The 19523-nt window shown below is 40.2% G+C and overlaps 1 protein-coding gene across 1 annotated transcript in view; it reads right to left on the bottom strand.

The window, feature by feature from the left end:
* Positions 1–7162: 7162 nt before the first annotated feature.
* MGAT4D (MGAT4 family member D) overlaps positions 7163–19523 on the bottom strand; it is an 85754-nt gene continuing 73393 nt past the window's right edge. The window contains exons 9-12 of the mRNA XM_062199075.1: positions 16705–16835; positions 10905–11012; positions 9164–9328; positions 7163–7194 (exon numbers count right to left, since the gene is read on the bottom strand). Coding sequence (XP_062055059.1) covers positions 9314–9328; positions 10905–11012; positions 16705–16835 — 254 coding nt within the window. The 3' untranslated portion in view covers positions 7163–7194; positions 9164–9313. The remainder of the gene's footprint in view (positions 7195–9163; positions 9329–10904; positions 11013–16704; positions 16836–19523) is intronic.

The raw sequence follows: 19523 nt of genomic DNA, 5'->3' as shown, positions 1-19523 counted from the left end.
CATGTCCTTAATATGCTTTAAACTTGTTTCTTTCTCTAAACTTTTGGTATCTCCAAAAAGGCCCCTGGAGATGTCAAAAGATGAATCTCTCATCTCATCCCAATTGGGATGTTTAAAAGTGCTGCCAAGATGTAAAATGATTCAACACTCTACTAAAATTCCTCACAATCCACAGGAAATTTTTCAAAAGGGTCAAGGGAATCAAGGTTCCAAAAACATTGGGGATATTTAACCCTTAAATCTCAGATACTCGTTAGATGGAGAGACCCTCTCACCCGACTCTGGGGAGGGCCTGACCCGCTGATTCAGTTGGGAAGAGGATTTGGCTGTGTGTTCCCCATAGGGGAGTTGACTCCAATTTGAATACCGGCCAAAAATATCAGGCCTATGCCCAATGCAAGTAACAACCTACCCAGGGAGCAGTGTGCCCCTGAGGGAGATCCCCTTGTCTTTCCTCTTCCAGAAACGGACGGAGATCCAGAGGCAGGGGCTACGATCCCCTGAACTGGGGAAGCGCCCCCGGTGCTCTCCACATTGCCAATGACAGGTAAGATTCCGGATGGACCGGTACAACCTAAGACAGGCGGTGGAGAAAGCTCACCACGCTCCCATAATTACAGGTCACGCGACACCCCAAGACAGGTAAAGCACCCAGCGTCCTGTACCAACCTAAGACAGGGCTCATGGCCAAGCTGTCTGGGTTACCAATGATGGGTAAGGGCAAGGACAGCTGGGGACAACCTAAGACAGGGACCGTGTGCTAAAACAAAAAAGGGGGAATATGTGGGGAAATTAGTTAAGTATGGTCCCCCTTCGCTGCTTTGGGCTGCTGGATCTCGGTCGGGTACTTGGTCACACGTGAAAGAATGAGTGGCCATAGTGGGCCTATTCGTAATAGTACTTTTAGGCTTCCTCCTAATCAGTGGGGTCACCCTGGCAGTAGTCAGGAGTCAGCAACACACTAATCTAGTGGTCTGACAGGCTATGCTTGCCATGTATCGCTCTGACCCTCAGCAACAGATATGGCTTGGCATGATGGAGCGGTAGCCAAAGACGGGTAATCACTGGCACGTGCCCCTAGCAACCTAAGAACTTGGGACATGCTTCCCAATGTTTCGATGAGGAGTAAGCAGGTGGCGCGTCGCTGGGAACCTAAGACAGGCACGACTCCACGCCATAAATAACAAAAAAGGGGGAGCTGTGGGGAACTGCAGGCTGGCCACCTGTGGGAACCTCCTCTACATAGCTTGCAGCAATCGGTCGACCACAAGTCCTACGAAAACAACCAGGTGGAACAGTTGAAACAGGATAGACTGTTTCACCTGGTCCCTCCTAGTTGTTTAAGCAGATGAACTTTTGACCTGAGGCTATACGTGCCCTTTCATCTGATTGGACGACATTAACATAAACTGCATGTGAAGAGAACTGCTATTGGCTGTGGAGCATGTGCTCCACAGGACTTGGGATATAAAGGGACATTGGGATCTGGGCGGGCTGCCACTGCTGCCACCGCCCTTCCTCCTCTTTTCTCCTCTCCCCTTGCCCTTTCCTTCTGTCTTGGTTCCTTGAGAACCAAGAAACAGTGACTGTGTCGTGACTGCGTTGGATCCTCACTGGCGAGGGTCCGACACTGGAGGAAAAAAAAAAAAAAAAGACCTAAATGAAAGATCTCTGCAAGTGAGATCCCAGTAGAAAGAATGGACCATCAGAGAAGGAGGTACCTTTCTCTGAAGGGAGGAGAGAACTTCCACTTTGCCTATGACCTTGTCTAAATAAGATCAAAGTTGGCAAACTCAAAAGGCTTCCATAGCCTTGGCAACTCATGACTAGAGCCTAGGGAGATTACTGAAGCCATAAACAAGAGTGTCAAATTGTTAAGTCAACAACAGAAGTCACTGTGTACTTACTCCTCATGTAGGATCTCTGTCCTTAATGTGTTGTCCAATGTGAAGTAATGCTATAACTAGTACTGAAACAGTATTTTACACTTTGTGTTTCTGTGTGGGTGCAAACTGATGAAATCTTTACTTAATATATACTAAATCGATCTTCTGTATATAAAGATAATGGAAAATGAATCTTGATGTGAATGGAATGGGAGAGGGAGAGGGAGATGGGAGGGGTGCGAGTGGGAGGGAAGTTATGGGGGGGGGGAGCCATTATAATCCATAAACTGTACTTTGGAAATTTAGAGTTATTAAATAAAAGTTAAAAGAATTCAAGTTTTATTTTCCAGTTAAGGCCATCAAATTATTTTAACCAGAAGAGTGTCAGGATTAACTAAATTTTGGAAAGCTAATTGGTCCCCACGTGACATGTGTTGAGCGAAATCACTTTCCTGTACAGTGTAAGGATCAGGATGCAGCTCCCTCATGAAGTTGCAAGGTGAAGCAGCCCGACGGATCCGGATGTGGTCCCAGGTGTGTGACTGTGATTCCGAAGCTCTTGGCTTCAGGAATAATAATTTACAAAGATGATAAAGATTGCTGGGATGTTTCATCCAGATGGAGGGAACAGGAGGGTAATGAATGAGAGTTACTGATCTGGGAGAAAGAGCTCTAACCAAAGGGATGACAAAGGAGATGGGGGGGGGGGCAGGAGGTATCTGGGAAGGGCAATCATAATTTCTTTCATTCCTTTTTTCCCTTCCAACTTTCTCTTTAATTTGTATATTTATAAAGAAAAATAGTTGAAGAACGGTATTTTTAGAGTTTTATTGTGGCATGGGCCTTCCAGGAGCATGGAAGGTTTGTACTTCTGCAGCTTTGGATTTATAGATGGCCTTAACTTACTCTGGTCCCTGACATGAGCAATATGACAACGGGATAATGTGAAGCATGCCGGTTCCAGGTGGAAGGGCTTGGTGATCTTCAAACCTTTCTCCTGCCAGTGATTGTGGAAGCACACGGCAAGACAGGAGCCCCTGTCAATCAGGGTGACTCGGGGAGTAGAGCCCATTTGATAACTTGGTATTGTGAATGAAAAATATGGACTGCAATACAGAAGCTCCATGTTGTTGCATCATGAACTAGCCTATTCTGACTTCTTTTCTTAACAGTTGGATCCATTTTTGACCAAGTGAGTTGAAGGAGTGAAAGTAAAATGAGTTAGACTGAGGCCTTTATGAAAATTGAGTCAGGGAAAGGATTCATTGATTGCATCCCAAGGTTTGATTTTTTTTTTTATTTGGAAGAATTGGAAGTATAGTACAAAGAACTGGCTATCTATCTTTACTGAAAGTATTTGCCAGATTGGTCTTTTCTCCCCTCCTCTGCTCTCCCTCCCTCTATCCTCTCCTCTCCTTCTGTCCCCTTCCTTCTTTTTTTCATGCTGTCTTCTTTCAATCAGCATGAATATTTTTAGTTCTGTCCATGAATTTGTGTGGACTGGTAATTTTATGCCTTTGGTTGCTGACGCCGGTTCAATTCCCGGTTGTTCTACTTCCGATCCAGCTCTTTGCTTTGGTCTGGGAAAGCAGTGGAGGATGGCCCAAGTCCTGGGGCCCCTGTACCCATGTGGGAGACCTGAAGTTCCTGGCTCCTGGCTTTGGATCGGCGCAGATCTTCTGTTGTGGCCATTTGAGAGGTTAACCAGCGGATGGAGGACCTCTCTCTGACTCTGCCTCTCTGTGACTCTGCCTTTCAAATAATTAATAAATAAATAAAAATACTGAGCTCTTTTGCAGAGTAACTGCGCTATTTTATGTTTCCACCAGCAACGTATAGAATTCCAGTTGCTCCACATCTTCACCATTGCTTGGTATGGCCAATCTTTTGGTCTTTCTAGTGGCCAATCAGTAGATACCCCTCTGTGGTTTTAAATGCTATCTTTTGTTCTATATTGTAAAACTCGCTCCACAGGAGCTGTACCAATTTGTATTCCCACACACGGTGTGTAAGCATGAGAAGTAAGTTCCCATTCATTGCAATTTTCTTAAATCTTTTTGGGAAATTGGTGCCAGATTGTTTTTCAGAGGCTTTCGGCATCTGTAGAGGTAAGCATAAGATTGTTCTCCTTGGACTTACTGGCATTGTGCACTATAGTAATGGGTTTCCTGACACAATTTTCACAGGTTCTTATACTCCTGGCACAAATACTAAATTACAAAATGATGTTTTCTTAATGTGACTTAAGAATCTATTTGTAATACTGCTTTTAAGATTTTTGCATCAGTTGTCATAAATGATATTGCTCTGTAGTTTTTTTAAAGCCCAAGATGGGTGTGTTTTTAAAAATGTTTTCATCTTATTTGAAAGGAAGAGAGGGGTGTGGGGGAGAGAGAGAGAGAGAGAGAGAGAGAGAGAGAGAGAGAGAGAGATCTCAGTCTTTACTGCTGATTCATTCTCCAAATGCCTGCAGCAGCAGCTGAGCCAGGTCCATCCAGTTCTCCCAGGAGGGTGACAGGGATCCAAGTCCTTGAGCTGCTGCCTTTCAGGATGTGCGTTAGCAGGAAGCTGGAGCAGAAGCATGGTGTACTCGGGACTAGCCCCAAGCACTCCCATAGAGGATGCAGGCATCCCAAACAGCAACTAAAGCCACTGCGCCAAAAGCTCGTCCCCTATAGTTTTCTTTTTCTGTGCTATTAGTAGTAGTAGAATTAGCTACTATTTTTACATCATTAAAAGAATTTGGAAATTTTCTTTATTTGCTATACTCTGAAACAATTTGAAAATGTTGAAATAACATGAGTTGTAAAAGTTTAGTTCAATTTCCCTGTATAGTCATCTCAGGTTTATTCTCCTTTGTACTTTTATTATTATTTCTTAATAACTTTCTCTGTTTCTTTCATGAAACTGGTTGGTTTGTATTCTTTCTCTACTGGTATAAATTTTTGGTGAAATGTTTATGAAATTATCCATTTTATCTGGGCTTATAGAAAGAATAACAGCAAAACAAGAATCTATCAGTTTATATAAGGTTCCTCATAATTTTACTTAAGAGTCGCCTTTTTTAAAAAAAAATTTTTATTTATTTAATTGGGAGCTACAGTTAGAGAGAGAGGGAGAGACAGAGAGAAAGGTCTTAATGACCATAATGGCTGGAGCTGAGCGGATCCAAAGCCAGGAGCCAGAAGCTTCTTCCAGATCTCCCATGCTGGTACAGGGGCCCAAGCACTTGGGCCATTCTCCACTGCTTTCCCAAGCCATAAGCAAAGAGTTGGATCAGAAGAGCAGCAGCCAGGACATGAACCAGTGCCCAGATAGGATGCTGGAGCCACAGGTGGAGGCTTCACCTACTACACCTTGGCACTGGCCCCAAGATATACTTCTGATGCCAGTTTTAGTACTATCATGATGTCAGAATACTGAAGGTAGACTTACAACTGGGCAGTCTGTATAATCACATTGTCAGTATAGCCAAAGAACAGCAGCAGATAATGTACAAATATAACATTCTTTACATATTTTCATAATTTGAAATATAAACAAATATAGAAATAATTTAGGGTAATTTTAAGTGAAAGCACATGGAGCAATTCCTCTGCTTTCCCAGGCACATTAGTAGGGAACTGGAAGGGAAGTAGAGCAGCTGGGACTTAAACCAGGGTTCCAATATGGGATATCAGTGTTTCAGGTGGTGGCTTAACCAGCTATGCCCCAATGCTGGCCCCATGAGTCATTTCTTTAAAGGCAGTGGTAATCAGTGGGATTTTAAGCATGTCTATTAATGTCCTTCTTTATTTTTCCACCTTGCTCCTGGCCAATCTGAAAATAAATTAGTCATGGTTTTAAGCAGCATTCTTCTGTAATTATCTCAGTTCAGTAACATTCAGCTGTTTCTTGGACAGCCTCTTTTGATGCTATTTTATGACCCCAACCTTTAAGTTTTTTTGTTCTAGTCTTAGTGGACTAAGAAACTGAGTAAGCACCCACTCAAGGAATGTTGCTATCTTTTTGAGAAATACTGTATTTGGAGTTAGCATTACTTGGAATATGCTCTGGCAGATTAAATTTTAAAAATCAAAGATTTAAGTTAAATTTAAAATCCTTGCCATATACAAAGTCTTCTGGAAATAAAGAAGTAGACACACATGAACAGTTTGTTTTTCATAGGCTCTTTGTAAACTGGCGCCTTACACAGCTCACACTGCACTGACTGTGCAGTTCTGGCACTGCAAGATGAGATCAAGACTATCATAATATGTGATGCAGGGGTGAAAGATAAGATATATTTCTTAATCAAAATACAGTTAAGCTATTAGAATAGCAGAAAGAAAAATAGTCGTATATTTTAATAGTCCCCTATAAGAAACACTTATTGAGTAGACAAAAATTGGTAAGGATTTAAAACATTTGAGTAACCAGATTAAAAAGTTTGATGTGAGACAACCCTGTACCCAATAAATAGGAATATTTTAAAAGTAATTTTTTAAAACGCATAACCAATGTTTACAAAAACAAATGACTAACATATTTGGAAAGGAACATGTAGCTACTGTGTAATTCTTTACAAAACTCTGTGGAACAGGAGGATTCAAAAGAGTTCCCGACTTCCATCACACAGATATAGTTCTTGAAGAACAATGTGATTACATTGGAAAGCAGTAATTAAAAGATGGAAAAAAATATATTTGAAAAGATATACACAATCCCAAAAAATTCTATGGGTTACAAAGGCAACGTTAAGTATAAAACCCTTGGAACTGAATGATTGTCAGAATACAAACATATCAAGATGTTCCATAACCCACTCAAATGGCATTTAGCACAAGTATATAGTTTTAAGTGCACTTATTAAAACACAAGAAAATATTGTGGCACTATCAGATCCAGGCTTCCTGAATTTGTGCTGTTTCTTTAGGTGTGTTAACGTTGGATAAGAACATATACCATTTCACACAGAATTTGCCTGTATCGAGCACATCTTTGAATTTTTATCTACATATTGCGATTATATTGTACACTCACTATCTAAGTCAATAACATATAACTCAATTTTTAAAAATTTCTTTTACTATTTTAAAATTGTATTTGTCAGGGCATAAATATCATAAATAAACATTCTATTTTTTTCTTGACAGGGAAGTTGTTTAGTACTTTCAAATCTACTAGTTTGTTCATTGCCCTCTTCTAGGTAATTATGTCTTTTCATTATTACAACTTCTCAAATATGGTGTCATTAGAAATCAAGGTTATCCAAGTGAGATTCTAAGGAATGTAGAGTTTCTTCTTGTTATGCTTCTCTTCATATTTTCTGAAATAAAATTAAGAATCCTTTAACATCTGGAAATAACACATTTTTAGTAGTTATTACCATGACATTTTCTTGATAAAATTACTTCCTTATTGTGTCCTCTTTGACAGCATCATACCTTATTTAAATAGAGCAGACAACTCTACACCAGCAAAAGATATGCTTCTTTTAAAATATATAAATATATACACATATTTATATATTATTTATTTGATAGAGTTACAGGGAGAGGGGGAGGCACAGAGAGAGAGATCTTCCATCAGCTGGTTCACTCCCCAGATGGCTGCAATGGCCATGGCTGGGCCAAGCCAGGAGCCAGCAGCTTCTTCCCAGTCTCCCATGTGGGAGCAGGGACCCAAGGACTTGAGCCATCTTCTGCTGCTTTCCCATTAGCAGGGAGCTGGATCAGAAGTGGAGCAGCCGGGACTTGAACTGCAGCCCAGATGGGATGCCAATGCTGCAGGCAGAGGCTTAACCTACTATACCACAATGCTGGCCCCAAGATATACTTCTTAAGATGTATTAGACAATGCCAGTTTTAGTACTATTATGATGTCAGAATATTGAAGGTAGATTTACAACTGTAGGTTTCCTGGGCAGTCTGTATAATCACATTGTAATTATAGTCAGCGAACAGCTGCAGATAATGTACAAATATGTTATAACATTCTTTACATATTATTTTCATAATATAGAAACAATTTAGGGTAATTTTAAGTGAACACATATGAAACAATCATTTAATAATAATATATAAAAGAGAAGTGGGCTTTCTAGCAGTTGAGGTACTGCTTGGGTCCAGTCTGCCTCTGCTCCCAGTTCCAGCTTCCTGCTGGTGGCAGTGGTGATGGCTCAAATGATTGAGTTCCTGCCTCCCACAGGTGAGACCAGGACTGGCTCTTGCCTTTCGGTCTGGGCCAGCCCTGACTTTTGCAGGCATTTGAGGAGCAGACAGCAAATAGGAGCTCTGTATTTCTGTCTCTCTGCCTTTCAAATCACATAAATAAATATGAAATTTTTTTTAAAAAGTGAAATAAATTCAGAGAATTGATATAAAATGAAGATGAAGAAATTTTGCTGAGAATATATTATAGGTACTATATTTCATGTGAAGTAAGTGAATTTCTTATTAAAGAGGGAAAAAACTCACAATGGGCCAAAGGAATCATGACAGTTCTTTGAGAAAGAATATCTTAGCCTCAAATTCTTAAAGAAATTGTCGATTTTATCATTACATAAAACAGAAACATAGGACTTTAAATAATGGTTTTAAATAAAAAGGAAGAATGTTATTATTTAATAAAAATCTAGGGAATAACCCTACATAAGAATTCAGTTAAAGCCTTTTAATGAGAAGTGTCCTTCTGCCCTCTCCTCTCTATCACCTCCCAGCGAGGCCTGGCAAATTCAGCAACATCAACAACAAATGGGACGCACACAGGCAAAGTCATCATTTCACTGAAACTCAGAGAATTGGATGCCTGTACTTCATCTGGCAGCCCTGCTTCCAAAACATTGAAACCCAGTGCACTGTGGTAAAAGGAAAATGACCTTGAATATGGATGGAGCATCAGCAAATTACAGAAAACACAAAACCAACAGAAAAGCTTTCATCATTTCATCCAAGAGTTCAGAATTATCACTTCATTAATACTGAAATATTTTAGCTATTCTAAAAGAACTTCCTATGTTTATTATAGATTTAGAACAAGAAATGGCAAAGAATATTTAAATTGAAGATTTAGGCAAATTAAAAAAATTAAATTATTTTTAAAAGTTCACTAAGAAGACATTAAATGTTTTATTAAATTATTATTTCTGAAACATAAACTAGATGAATAGGCAGAAACTTACCTTAAGAAACTTTTATGACAGTTGTAAGAATTTAGCTGGTAAAAATCTTATGTAAAAGTTTTTATGAAAGACTTAAAAATGAACATTAAGGAAAACATATCAAAAAGAAACTCACCATTTTATTACTGAAGACTTAATTTTAAAAAGTAATGTGATCTCTTATACACTCTTAAGAAAGTTGAGAAATAATATAATCCTTGTTATGCTACTTTTTTTCCAAAGAATGATGATAATTTTTAAAGAAGCTGTTGGAATTATGAAATTCCTAATAATAGATATCCTGTTGGATTTAAAAATAAATATAATCATATGACATATTATTAAATTGCTATTGATTTATATTCTATGTGTTATGAAGGAAATAAACCAGGATTAAACCCAAAATAGAAATACCCAGATACTCTAATGTCAGGAGGTTATTAAAGTGAATTTAAGTATCTTATATGGCAAAAATGGATAATGGAAGTCAGGTATCCTTTACCAGTAGTACCAAGACGTAGAATGGTACATGCCAGTTTCTTCATCATCTGAGCTGTTTTATGCATTTTGATGATGTTATACTTATTGCATAAAAATCCACAACAGTTAAATTTTCATTATTTCAGGCATTTAATTTGTCTGACACACATGCTCATTCTTGGATTCCACCTTGTTTGACAGATAGCAGTCAATAGTCACTGAGTTCACACTGTTTCCAGATCCTTTTCCAAAGAGGACCATATTATACATAGAGACAGAGAGGGAAAGGAAGGGAGAGAGGAAGGGGGCAGGTCATGACTGATGGGAGGATGAATACTCCTATATACATTGCCCATTTTAATTGACAATGTAATAAAACATTTCCTTTGTTGTGTGTGATGATACTAACGGTAGAGATGTCAACAGTGTTTGAAAGGTAAAAATAAACCTTAAGGATACTTTCATTCAACTCTTCATCTTACAGATGAAGAAAGCTCAGAGGAGCTCACATATATGTATGTATATTTGTATATGTATACGTATACTCCCTAGGTTTGATTTCTTTGTTGCTTCTACTCCATCTAGATGATGAATCAATTACCAATATTTGCAGAATTGGGCATTTAGCTTAATGATTGAGATACCCTTGGTCCAGAACAGAGCATCTAGGTTCAATGCTTGGCTCTGGTTCCTGACTACAGCTCCCAGCTAATCAGACCCTGAAAAGCGACAGTAATGGCTCATGTGATTAGGTTCTGCTACCCATGTGGGAGATATGGTTTGAATTCCTGGTTGCAGGCTACTGGCTTCAACGCTGGCCCAGCCCTAGCCCTTGCAGGCATTTGGGGAATGAACCAGCAGATGGGTGTGTTTTCTGTGTATCTGTTTCTCCCTGTCCCTCTGTCTCTCAAATAAATAAATATCTTTCCAAAAATGATGCAAAATTGGGGAATGACTAAAACCCAAAAATGCCGAGTTTTTCCTCATCTGGTGAATTGTTGTCTGAAATAAAAATGTTGACAGATCTAAGTTAAATTATTAGGATATTTTATTTTTGGAATATTCCTGCATAATTTTGAATTCTAAGCTAACATATTGAATCTTATAAGTTTCAAAATTTACTTTTAGTCTTATTATTTGAATCACCCAGCTGGGAACAGTAAGGCAGGAGTTTATGTAGGTTGCACTTTTCTTATGAGGATAGATGACTTGAGTCTTTGAAAAGCATTTGCTCAGTTTATATAAACAGTCTTCACACTACACACTTTTGTCATAAGATGAATTGTGCATAAAAACAACCACATCGTACAGTCTCATTCACATCAGCACATTTTCCTAAATATTTTGTAAGCTTATGAAACTTTATGCATGGCTGAAGTTACTTTTCAAAATCTTACTTTGAAATACTGTTCTTTCCCAAGGAGTGACGAGTGTATACCCACGTGCTGGAATAGGGACGGATTATGCCGAACACAGACTTGCTTCTTCCGTTGTTTGCATGTTATCTAGGGACAAACAGAAACAAAGTATTATATTAGTCTTTGCTAGAGCCCTATGTTAACATACACAATTTAAATAAAACATTTGGTTCTTAGCTTTTTCTCAAGAATAATAGAGCAAAAATGATTGAGGTTTAAAAAGGGTTTTAGTTGGGGCCGGTGCTGTGGCGTAGCGGGTTAAGCCGCAGTACCAGCATCCCATATGGGTGCCAGTTCGAGACCCGGCTGCTCCACTTACAATCCAGCTCTCTGCTATAGTCTGGGAAAGCAACAGAAGATGGCCCAAATGTTTGGGCCTCTGCACCCACGTGGGAGACCTGGAAGAAGCTCCTGGCTCCTGGCTTCAAATCGGCACAGCTCCGGCTGTTGTGGCCAATTGGGGAGTGAACCAGTGGATGGAAGACCTCTTTCTTTGCTTCTCCTTCTCTCTCTGTGTAACTGACTTTCAAATAAATAAATAAATCTTTTTTAAAAATGGTTTTAGTTGAAGCATGTACTTTTGTGAACTGTGCCTGAGAAAATCAGACAGCTATTGTGCCAACTATAATTTTCCTCTCCTGCTTTTTATTCCAATAACTTAAAGTTTTAGTCTTTTCCTGTCTATTCATGTCTGTCAGACTACATTATTCTCCTCCTCTTCCCAAATGTACTGATGAATTCCTGTGTTGAATTACAGCCTCCTCAAATTCTCCTTCAGTAAGTAAAAAGTATATGATTTAAAAAAGGAATCAACATTATATATAGTGGAAAAGAATTTTATAATCTCCTTAAAAATAAAAACAAGAAAGATGACTTCTGGCATCACACTTAATAAAAACAGACATTTGGGGGCCTGTGTTGTGGTGGGGCTGTGATGCTGGCATCCCATATGAGTACCAGTTGGAGTCCCAGCTGCTCCATTTCTGATCCAGTGCCTGGGAAAGCAGTGGGGGATGGCCCAGTGCTTTGGCACCTGCCCCCCAAGTGGGAGACCCCTATGAAGCTCCCAGCTCCTGGCTTCAATCTGGCTCAGCCTTGGCAATTCAGGCCATGTGGGGAGTGAACCAACAAATGGAAGATCTCTCACTGTCCCTTTCTCTGTAACTCATATATATATATATATATATATATATATATATATATTTTTTTTTTTTTTTGACAGGCAGAGTTAGACAGAAGGAGACAGAGAGAAAGGTCTTCCTTACATTGGTTCACCCCCCAAGTGCTCCGATCCGAAGCCAGGAGCCAGGTGCTTCCTCCTGGTCTCCCATGCGGGTGCAGGGCCCAAGGATTGAGCCATCCTCCACTGCCTTCCCGGCCACAGCAGAGAGCTGGACTGGAAGAGGAGCGACCGGGAAAGAATCCGGCACCCCAACCAGGACTAGAACCCGGAGTGCCGGCACTGCAGGCAGAGTATTAGCCTAGTGTACTGCGGCGCCAGCCCTGTAACTATTTTCTTTTCTTTTTTTTTTTTTTTTTTTTTTTTGACAGGCAGAGTGGACAGTGAGAGAGAGAGAAAGGTCTTCGTTTGCCGTTGGTTCACCCTCCAATGGCCGCCGCGGCCGGTGCACCGCGCTGATCCGATGGCAGGAGCCAGGTGCTTCTCCTGGTCTCCCATGGGGTGCAGGGCCCAAGGACTTGGGCCATCCTCCACTGCACTCCCGGGCCATAGCAGAGAGCTGGCCTGGAAGAGGGGCAACCGGGACTAGAATCTGGTGTGCCGGCGCCGCTAGGTGGAGGATTAGCCTGTTGAGCCACGGCGTCGGCCCTGTAACTATATTTTCAAATACATAAATGAATCTTTAAAAAAAGCTCAACATGTGAAATTATGATTGCTATCTGAGAATTATTTTTCACACTTTATATGTAGAAACTTGAGAAAAATAAATTTATATACATAATTTTTTAAAAGAGCAGGCTTATTTAGACTCAAATCTACCCAGTACTGACATGTAGAACAATATTATGTGAAAAGGTAATTTTTATAATCATTTTAATTGAATGATCTTGAGTTAATTTGAAACTAAATTAACATCAGATAAAATTTGTTGAGGTATTATTGTCATATTTGCTAAACTCTTCATTAGAGTTCCAGCAAGATTATATATTATCGAATGCTGGCTCCTCAGAAGTGCTCCCAAAATAACTTGTTGATAAAGTAAGGCTGAGTTCACTGTGTGCTGCAGAGGGAGGATGACTAGCTTCATGGAGTTGATGATGTCCATTCAAAGCTTTTGCTTATTTTTCAGTTGAGTTTCCTCTTGTTTGTTTTCTTCTTGTTGGGTTTTGAAAGTTCATATTTATTCTGAGTACAAGTCATTTGTTGCATTCATAACTTTCAAATATTTTCCCCAGTCTGTTGTCTTATCACCCTTTTAACAATATCTTTTGGAACATTTACATTTTGATGAATTCCAGCTTATCAAATTTTTAAAAATGGATCATGTTTGTATTGTCAATTTTAAGAACTCTTCATTTAGCCCTAGGTCCTGAACATTTTCCTTGTATTTCCTTTTAAGAGCTTGTATAGAGTTACTTCTAGATAGCTGATCTATTTTGACATAACACATGAGTAAGGTGTGAGATTTGGATTTACAGATATATATTTGAGAAAGAGATTTTTTGAAAAGACTATGCTTTCTTCATTTAATTGCATATGCTGCTTTTGTCAAGTATCAGTTGGTTATGTTTTGCAGGCCCATTCTGTTCTGTGGGTCTCACGTTTTTCCCTTTGCTATATAAAGACTTGTTGTGATTACTGTGGCTTTTTAATAAACCTTAGAATTGAGTAAAATCATACCTACCTTTATTATTCATTGTCAAATTATTTTAGCTAATGTAGTTCTTTTTTCTTTTCTTAGAAGTTTAAAAAACAGCTTGTGGCCGGTGCCGCGGCTCAACAGGCTAATCCTCCGCCTTGCGGCGCCAGCACACCAGATTCTAGTCCCAGTCGGGGCGCCGGATTCTGTCCCGGTTGCCCCTCTTCCAGGCCAGCTCTCTGCTATGGCCCGAGAGTGCAGTGGAGGATGGCCCAAGTGCTTGGGCCCTGCACCCCATGGGAGACCAGGAGAAGCACCTGGCTCCTGCCTTTGAATCAGCGTGGTGCGCCAGCCACAGCGCGCCGGCCACAGTGCTCTGGCCGCGGCTGCCATTGGAGGGTGAACCAACGGCAAAGGAAGACCTTTCTCTCTGTCTCTCTCTCTCTCTCACTGTCCACTCTGCCTGTCAAAACAAACAAACAAACAAACAAACAAAACAGCTTGTATGTATTTACAAAATCATTCCTGCTAGGATTTTGATTGGCATTGTAGTAAGTCTACAGATTAATTTGGGGAGCATTTATACTCTATGTTGACCTTTCCAATCCATGATCATAGTAGGTCTATTTCTTCAACAGAATTTTGAAGATTTCAGCATATAGATAACATACATATTTTGTTAGTCTTATACAACCACATGCAAATTATAAATATTTTTTAGATTTTAGTTTTCAAATTTTCATTGCTGTTTCATAGAGAAATGATGGAGTTTTGTGTTTGTAGATTTTGCAATTTTGCAACATTACTCAAGCAATTTATCAGTTCCTGGATGTGTGTTAATGTGTGTATATGTGTATGTCTTCCTTGGGATTTCCTACAAGGACAATTATGGCATCTGTTTTCCAATCTGTATGACTTAATGTTTTCTCTTTTAGTTTAGTTGCACTGGTTTGAATTCCAGTAAAATGTTGCATAAGAGTGGTAAGGATATGGGGCCGGCACTGTGGCTCACTTGGTTTATACCCCACCTGCGGCGTCGGCATCCCATATGGGCACCAGGTTCTGTCCTGGTTGCTCCTCTTCCAGTCCAGCTCTCTGCTGTGGCCCAGGAGGGCAGTGGAGGATGGCCCCAGTGCTTGGGCCCCTGCACCCCATGACAGACCAGGAGGAAGCACCTGGCTCCTGGCTTCGGATTGGCACAGCGCTGGCCGTGGCAGCCATTTGGGGAGTGAACCAATGGAAGGAAGACCTTTCTCTAAATAAATAAATAAATAAATAGAGTGGTATGTATAGACAACATCACCTTTTTCCCCAATCTTAGGGAGAAAGTAGTTGCTCTATCACATTAAGCATGAAATTACCTTAACTGTAGGGTTTCTCTTGATGATTTTCATATCAGAGAACTTCTTTTTTATCTCTAGTTGACTGAGAGTTTTTATTATGAAAATTCTGTCAAATTATTTTTTTCTCCATCAATCGATAATATCATGTGACTTTTCTTCTTTAGAATCTTAAATTGGTGGATTATACCATATAATTTTCAAATATTAAGCCAGTCTTGTATTCATATGATAATACAAATTGGGGGGCTGGTGCTTAGTGCAGCAGGTTAAAGCCCCAGCCTGCAGCACCGACATCCCATGTGGGCGCTGGTTCTAGTCCCGGCTGCTCCTCTTCTGATCTACCTCTCTGCTATGGCCTGGGAAAGCAGTAGAAGATGGTCCAACTCCTTAGGGCCCTGCATCCACATGGGAGACCCAGAGGAAGCTCCTGGCTCCTGGCTTCGGATCAGCTCAGCTTTGGTCATTGCAGTTTTGGGGAGTGAACCAGCAGAATGGAAGACATCTCTCTCTCTCTCTCTCTCTCTACCTCTACCTCTACCTACCTCTACCTCTACCTCTACCTCTCTCTGTAACGCTTTTTTTTTTTTTTTATTTTTGACAGGCAGAGTAGACAGTGAGAGAGAGAGAGAGACAGAGAGAAAGGTCTTCCTTTGCCATTGGTTCACCCTCCAATGGCCGCCACGGCCAGTGCGCTGCGGCCGGTGCACCGCGCTGATCCAAAGGCAGGAGCCAGGTGCTTCTCCTGGTCTGTCATGGGGTGCAGGGCCCAAGCACTTGGGCCATCCTCCACTGCACTCCCGGGCCACAGCAGAGAGCTGGCCTGGAAGAGGGGCAACCGGGGACAGAATTCAGCACCCCGACTGGGATTAGAACCCCGGTGTGCCGGCGCCGCTAGGTGGAGGATTAGCCTGTTGAGCCACAGCGCCAGCCAACTCTTTCAAATAAATAAAAAATTCTTAAAAAATACAAATTGGTATGCCAAATCATTCTTTTTCATAAATTGCTTGATACTATTCACTCTATTTGGGTTGAAGACTTTGTATCCATACTCATGGGAGAAATATGTCCTCCTTGGTTTTCATGTCAGAACTGTATCATTTTTAAAAATTCAGTAAAAATTTATGATATTGGAGGGGCCGGCACCGCGACTCACTAGGCTAATTCTCCTCCTAGTGGCGCCAGCACACCAGGTTCTAGTCCTGGTCGGGGCACCGGATTCTGTCCCGGTTGCCCCTCTTCCAGGCCAGCTCTCTGCTGTGGCCAGGGAGTGCAGTGGAGGATGGCCCAAGTGCTTGGGCCCTGCACCCCATGGGAGACCAGTAGAAGCACCTGGCTCCTGCCATCGGATCAGCGTGGTGCGCCGGCCACAGCATGCCGGCCGCGGCTGCCATTGGAGGGTGAACCAATGGCAAAGGAAGACCTTTCTCTCTGTCTGTCTCTTTCTCACTGTCCACTCTGTCTGTCAAAAATAAAAAAAATTTAAAAAAAGGATATTGGAGGTTAAAATTTTTAATGCACTCAGCAGGTTTGGTTTGGTAAACAAATTTTAGATAATTACATTAGACATATGGTATTTTCCAAAAATAATTTCTACTTACAAAGTAACAAAATACTCACATGATGCTTTCTTGTATCACACATCTTTAAATGAAAAATCTCACTTAAGAGACTGTCTATGGGTTTGTTTTTGTAGAACATCAAAAAGAAACGTACAAGGTCAGTTAAGTCCTCTGATCTGAACAGCTTTCCTGTGCAGAAAACGTAAACAAATGCAAGTAACACACATATTCTTTGTCCATTCTATTAACTTGGAAAGAGCAAAAAATGTTAAGATTTAAATATATTCTATTCCTTAGAAATAAAGTTTAAGGCATTAATGAAGTTGAGAATGGTTAAAGATCAAAGATGACCACTTCCAAAGAGGAATAATGTAAGTAGGTGTAGAATAACCAATAGTCTTAGGAAAGCAATTTTGGTAACTAATGAGGGTAGATTTTCTAAATCAAGTGAAAGTAAGTAAATAAAATGAAAATTATAACAGCTCTAATTGCTTACTTAATTTTGCACAAAATGCATTTTTTGGCCTGAATCTTGTAGCACTTTATCATCTACTACATTTTCACATTTAATACCTAAACTTATTAAAACATTGTGCTACCTCACCATTTAAGCATTGTTTATCTGTGTATTATTTTTCTTTTGTATTTATTATTCTTAAAAATTTATTTTAAAATGGATCCATTAAGTCCAATTTTCTTCCTAATAGATTGCATCTCTAATCCTAAAATGAAGTTGAAGGGATAAAATTCACTTAAGTGTTCACTTGAAAGCAAATAATGTAAAATACATCTAAACATTTGATAAGGACAATAGTAGGATGTAAGCATACTTCATTCTTCACTGGGTCTTGAATCTGTATAGGTCACTTGGTCAAATGTAAGCTTGTTTTTAAATTTTTTGTTACCCATACAGTGACACAACAGATGTCATACTATATAATAGCCAAATTTGACAGTTGCTGAAGTACTTCGTTCAGTGACCAAAATGGTGTCAGCATGCTGTAAATTTCTATAGAACAAGATCAGTTTCATGGTAAACAACGACTAACAATTGTTAATATGATAACAAAAGTGAAGCCTTTTAAAATTTTTTAAATGTAAGCTTAAATAAGACTTTGGAGTCACATACATAGTGCTCCCTGATCAATGTGTTCCTGTGGTGATCGGAATGCCATCATTTTCTGGGGCCGATGTTGTGAAGTCACAGCTAAGGACACTGGTATCCCATTCTGGAGTGCAGGTTCAAATCTTGGCTGCTCTGTTTCCAATCCAGCTCCCTGCAAATATGCCTGGGAAGGCAGCGGCGGAAGACCCCAACACTTGGGTCCCTGCCACTCATGTTCAAGACCTGGATGAATTCGGGACACCTGGCTTTGGCCCAGCCCCTGCCATTGTGACCGCCTGGAGAGTGAACCAGAAGATGAGAAATCAGTATCATTCCATGTCTCCCTCTCTCTGTCACTCTGCCTTCCAAATAAAATAAAATCTTTAAGAAAAAAAAAAGAATGTAATCATTTTCTGTGCTTCTCATATCTGACTTGGCTGAGAATGATAAATTCCTTGAAATTTTTAAATTGTCAGAGTTATATATCAATATATTTTCTCTCCAACCTTCTCACCAGACATTACTATTACCTATATTTTTTCCCTTTATTTTAACTAAGGCTAAGAAAAAAAAAAAAAAACCTTTGGGGGTTTTACAGTTTTATAGAAAATCTGAGAAAAGTGGTCCACTAAATATATGTAGGACAGATAGACCTTACTTGCAACCTGAGAAATGTTCTACCTTATTTAGAATGCCAAAAGGAATTATTATTATTAATGGGTAAACCAAATGTTGTCCAACATGGGGAAGCATTAATTCATATGTTCTACTTAGGAGGGCATCAGTTGCACAGCCAGTTTGCAAAGCAATTCAGCAATGCCAGAGAGCCAGCTGCATCGGTCCTCAGCCATCCCACCCCAGGGCACACGTATGTCACTTTGTTTCTTCGGGTGGTCACAAGAAATTGGAAGCAATCAGGTGCACCTCTCAAGAAATGGGTAAATTGAATGGCTTATGACACAGTACATACACAGCAACGAAACAGCAAACTAAAGCAGGTAACATAACCTTGTGAGAGCTTAAACCTAGTTTTGAGGACAAATGTATGAAGGGCAAGGTAGGCTAACTGCCATACCAGGTGTGTAAATTTAAAACAGGAACACCAGCGTTTTACATGGACATCTGTCTTTAATCTGTCTCTTCTGAACATAATTAGCGTACAAACAACAATGGGGCATGGGACAACGTAAGAGTAGGGATTGAAAGTCGGAAAGAATAAAATAAGAGCTCTGGCATGAATCGATGATGTCATGCACTATGTGATGAACTGTGATGTTCAGCCTGTTGCCTTGAGGTTCAAAGAACAGCAAAAGGAAAAAAGTGTAAAATACAAAAAAATCACTGTAAAACTAGGTTTAAGCTCTCTCTAGGTTATGGTATCTGCTTTAGTTTGCTGCAGTTTCATTAACTTTTCAGTGTTGAGTATAATTCACATGTTTTAAAAATATTTATTTTCATCTACTTTAAAGGCACAGAAAAATACACACACACACAGAAAGAAAGCCAGAGAGAGGGAGAGAGAGCAAGAGAGAGAATCTTCTATCTACTGTTTCACTCTTCAAATGCCCACAATAGCCAGGACTGGGCCAGGCTGAAGCCAAGAGTCTGGAACTCCATCCTGGTCTCCTATGTGGGTGGCAGGGCCCAAGTACTTGAGCCATCGCCTGCTGCTTCTCAGGCGCATTATCAGGAAGCTGGGTTGGAAGCTGAGTAGCTGGGACTGGAGCTGACACTCAGATATGGGATGCACATATCCCAAGCTGAAGCTTACC

Source organism: Lepus europaeus, chromosome 8 (genome assembly GCF_033115175.1).
Source record: "Lepus europaeus isolate LE1 chromosome 8, mLepTim1.pri, whole genome shotgun sequence".
NCBI lineage: Eukaryota > Metazoa > Chordata > Mammalia > Lagomorpha > Leporidae > Lepus > Lepus europaeus.
The sequence above is the reverse complement of the archived record's forward strand: the minus strand, read 5'-3'. Positions and strand labels throughout refer to the sequence as shown.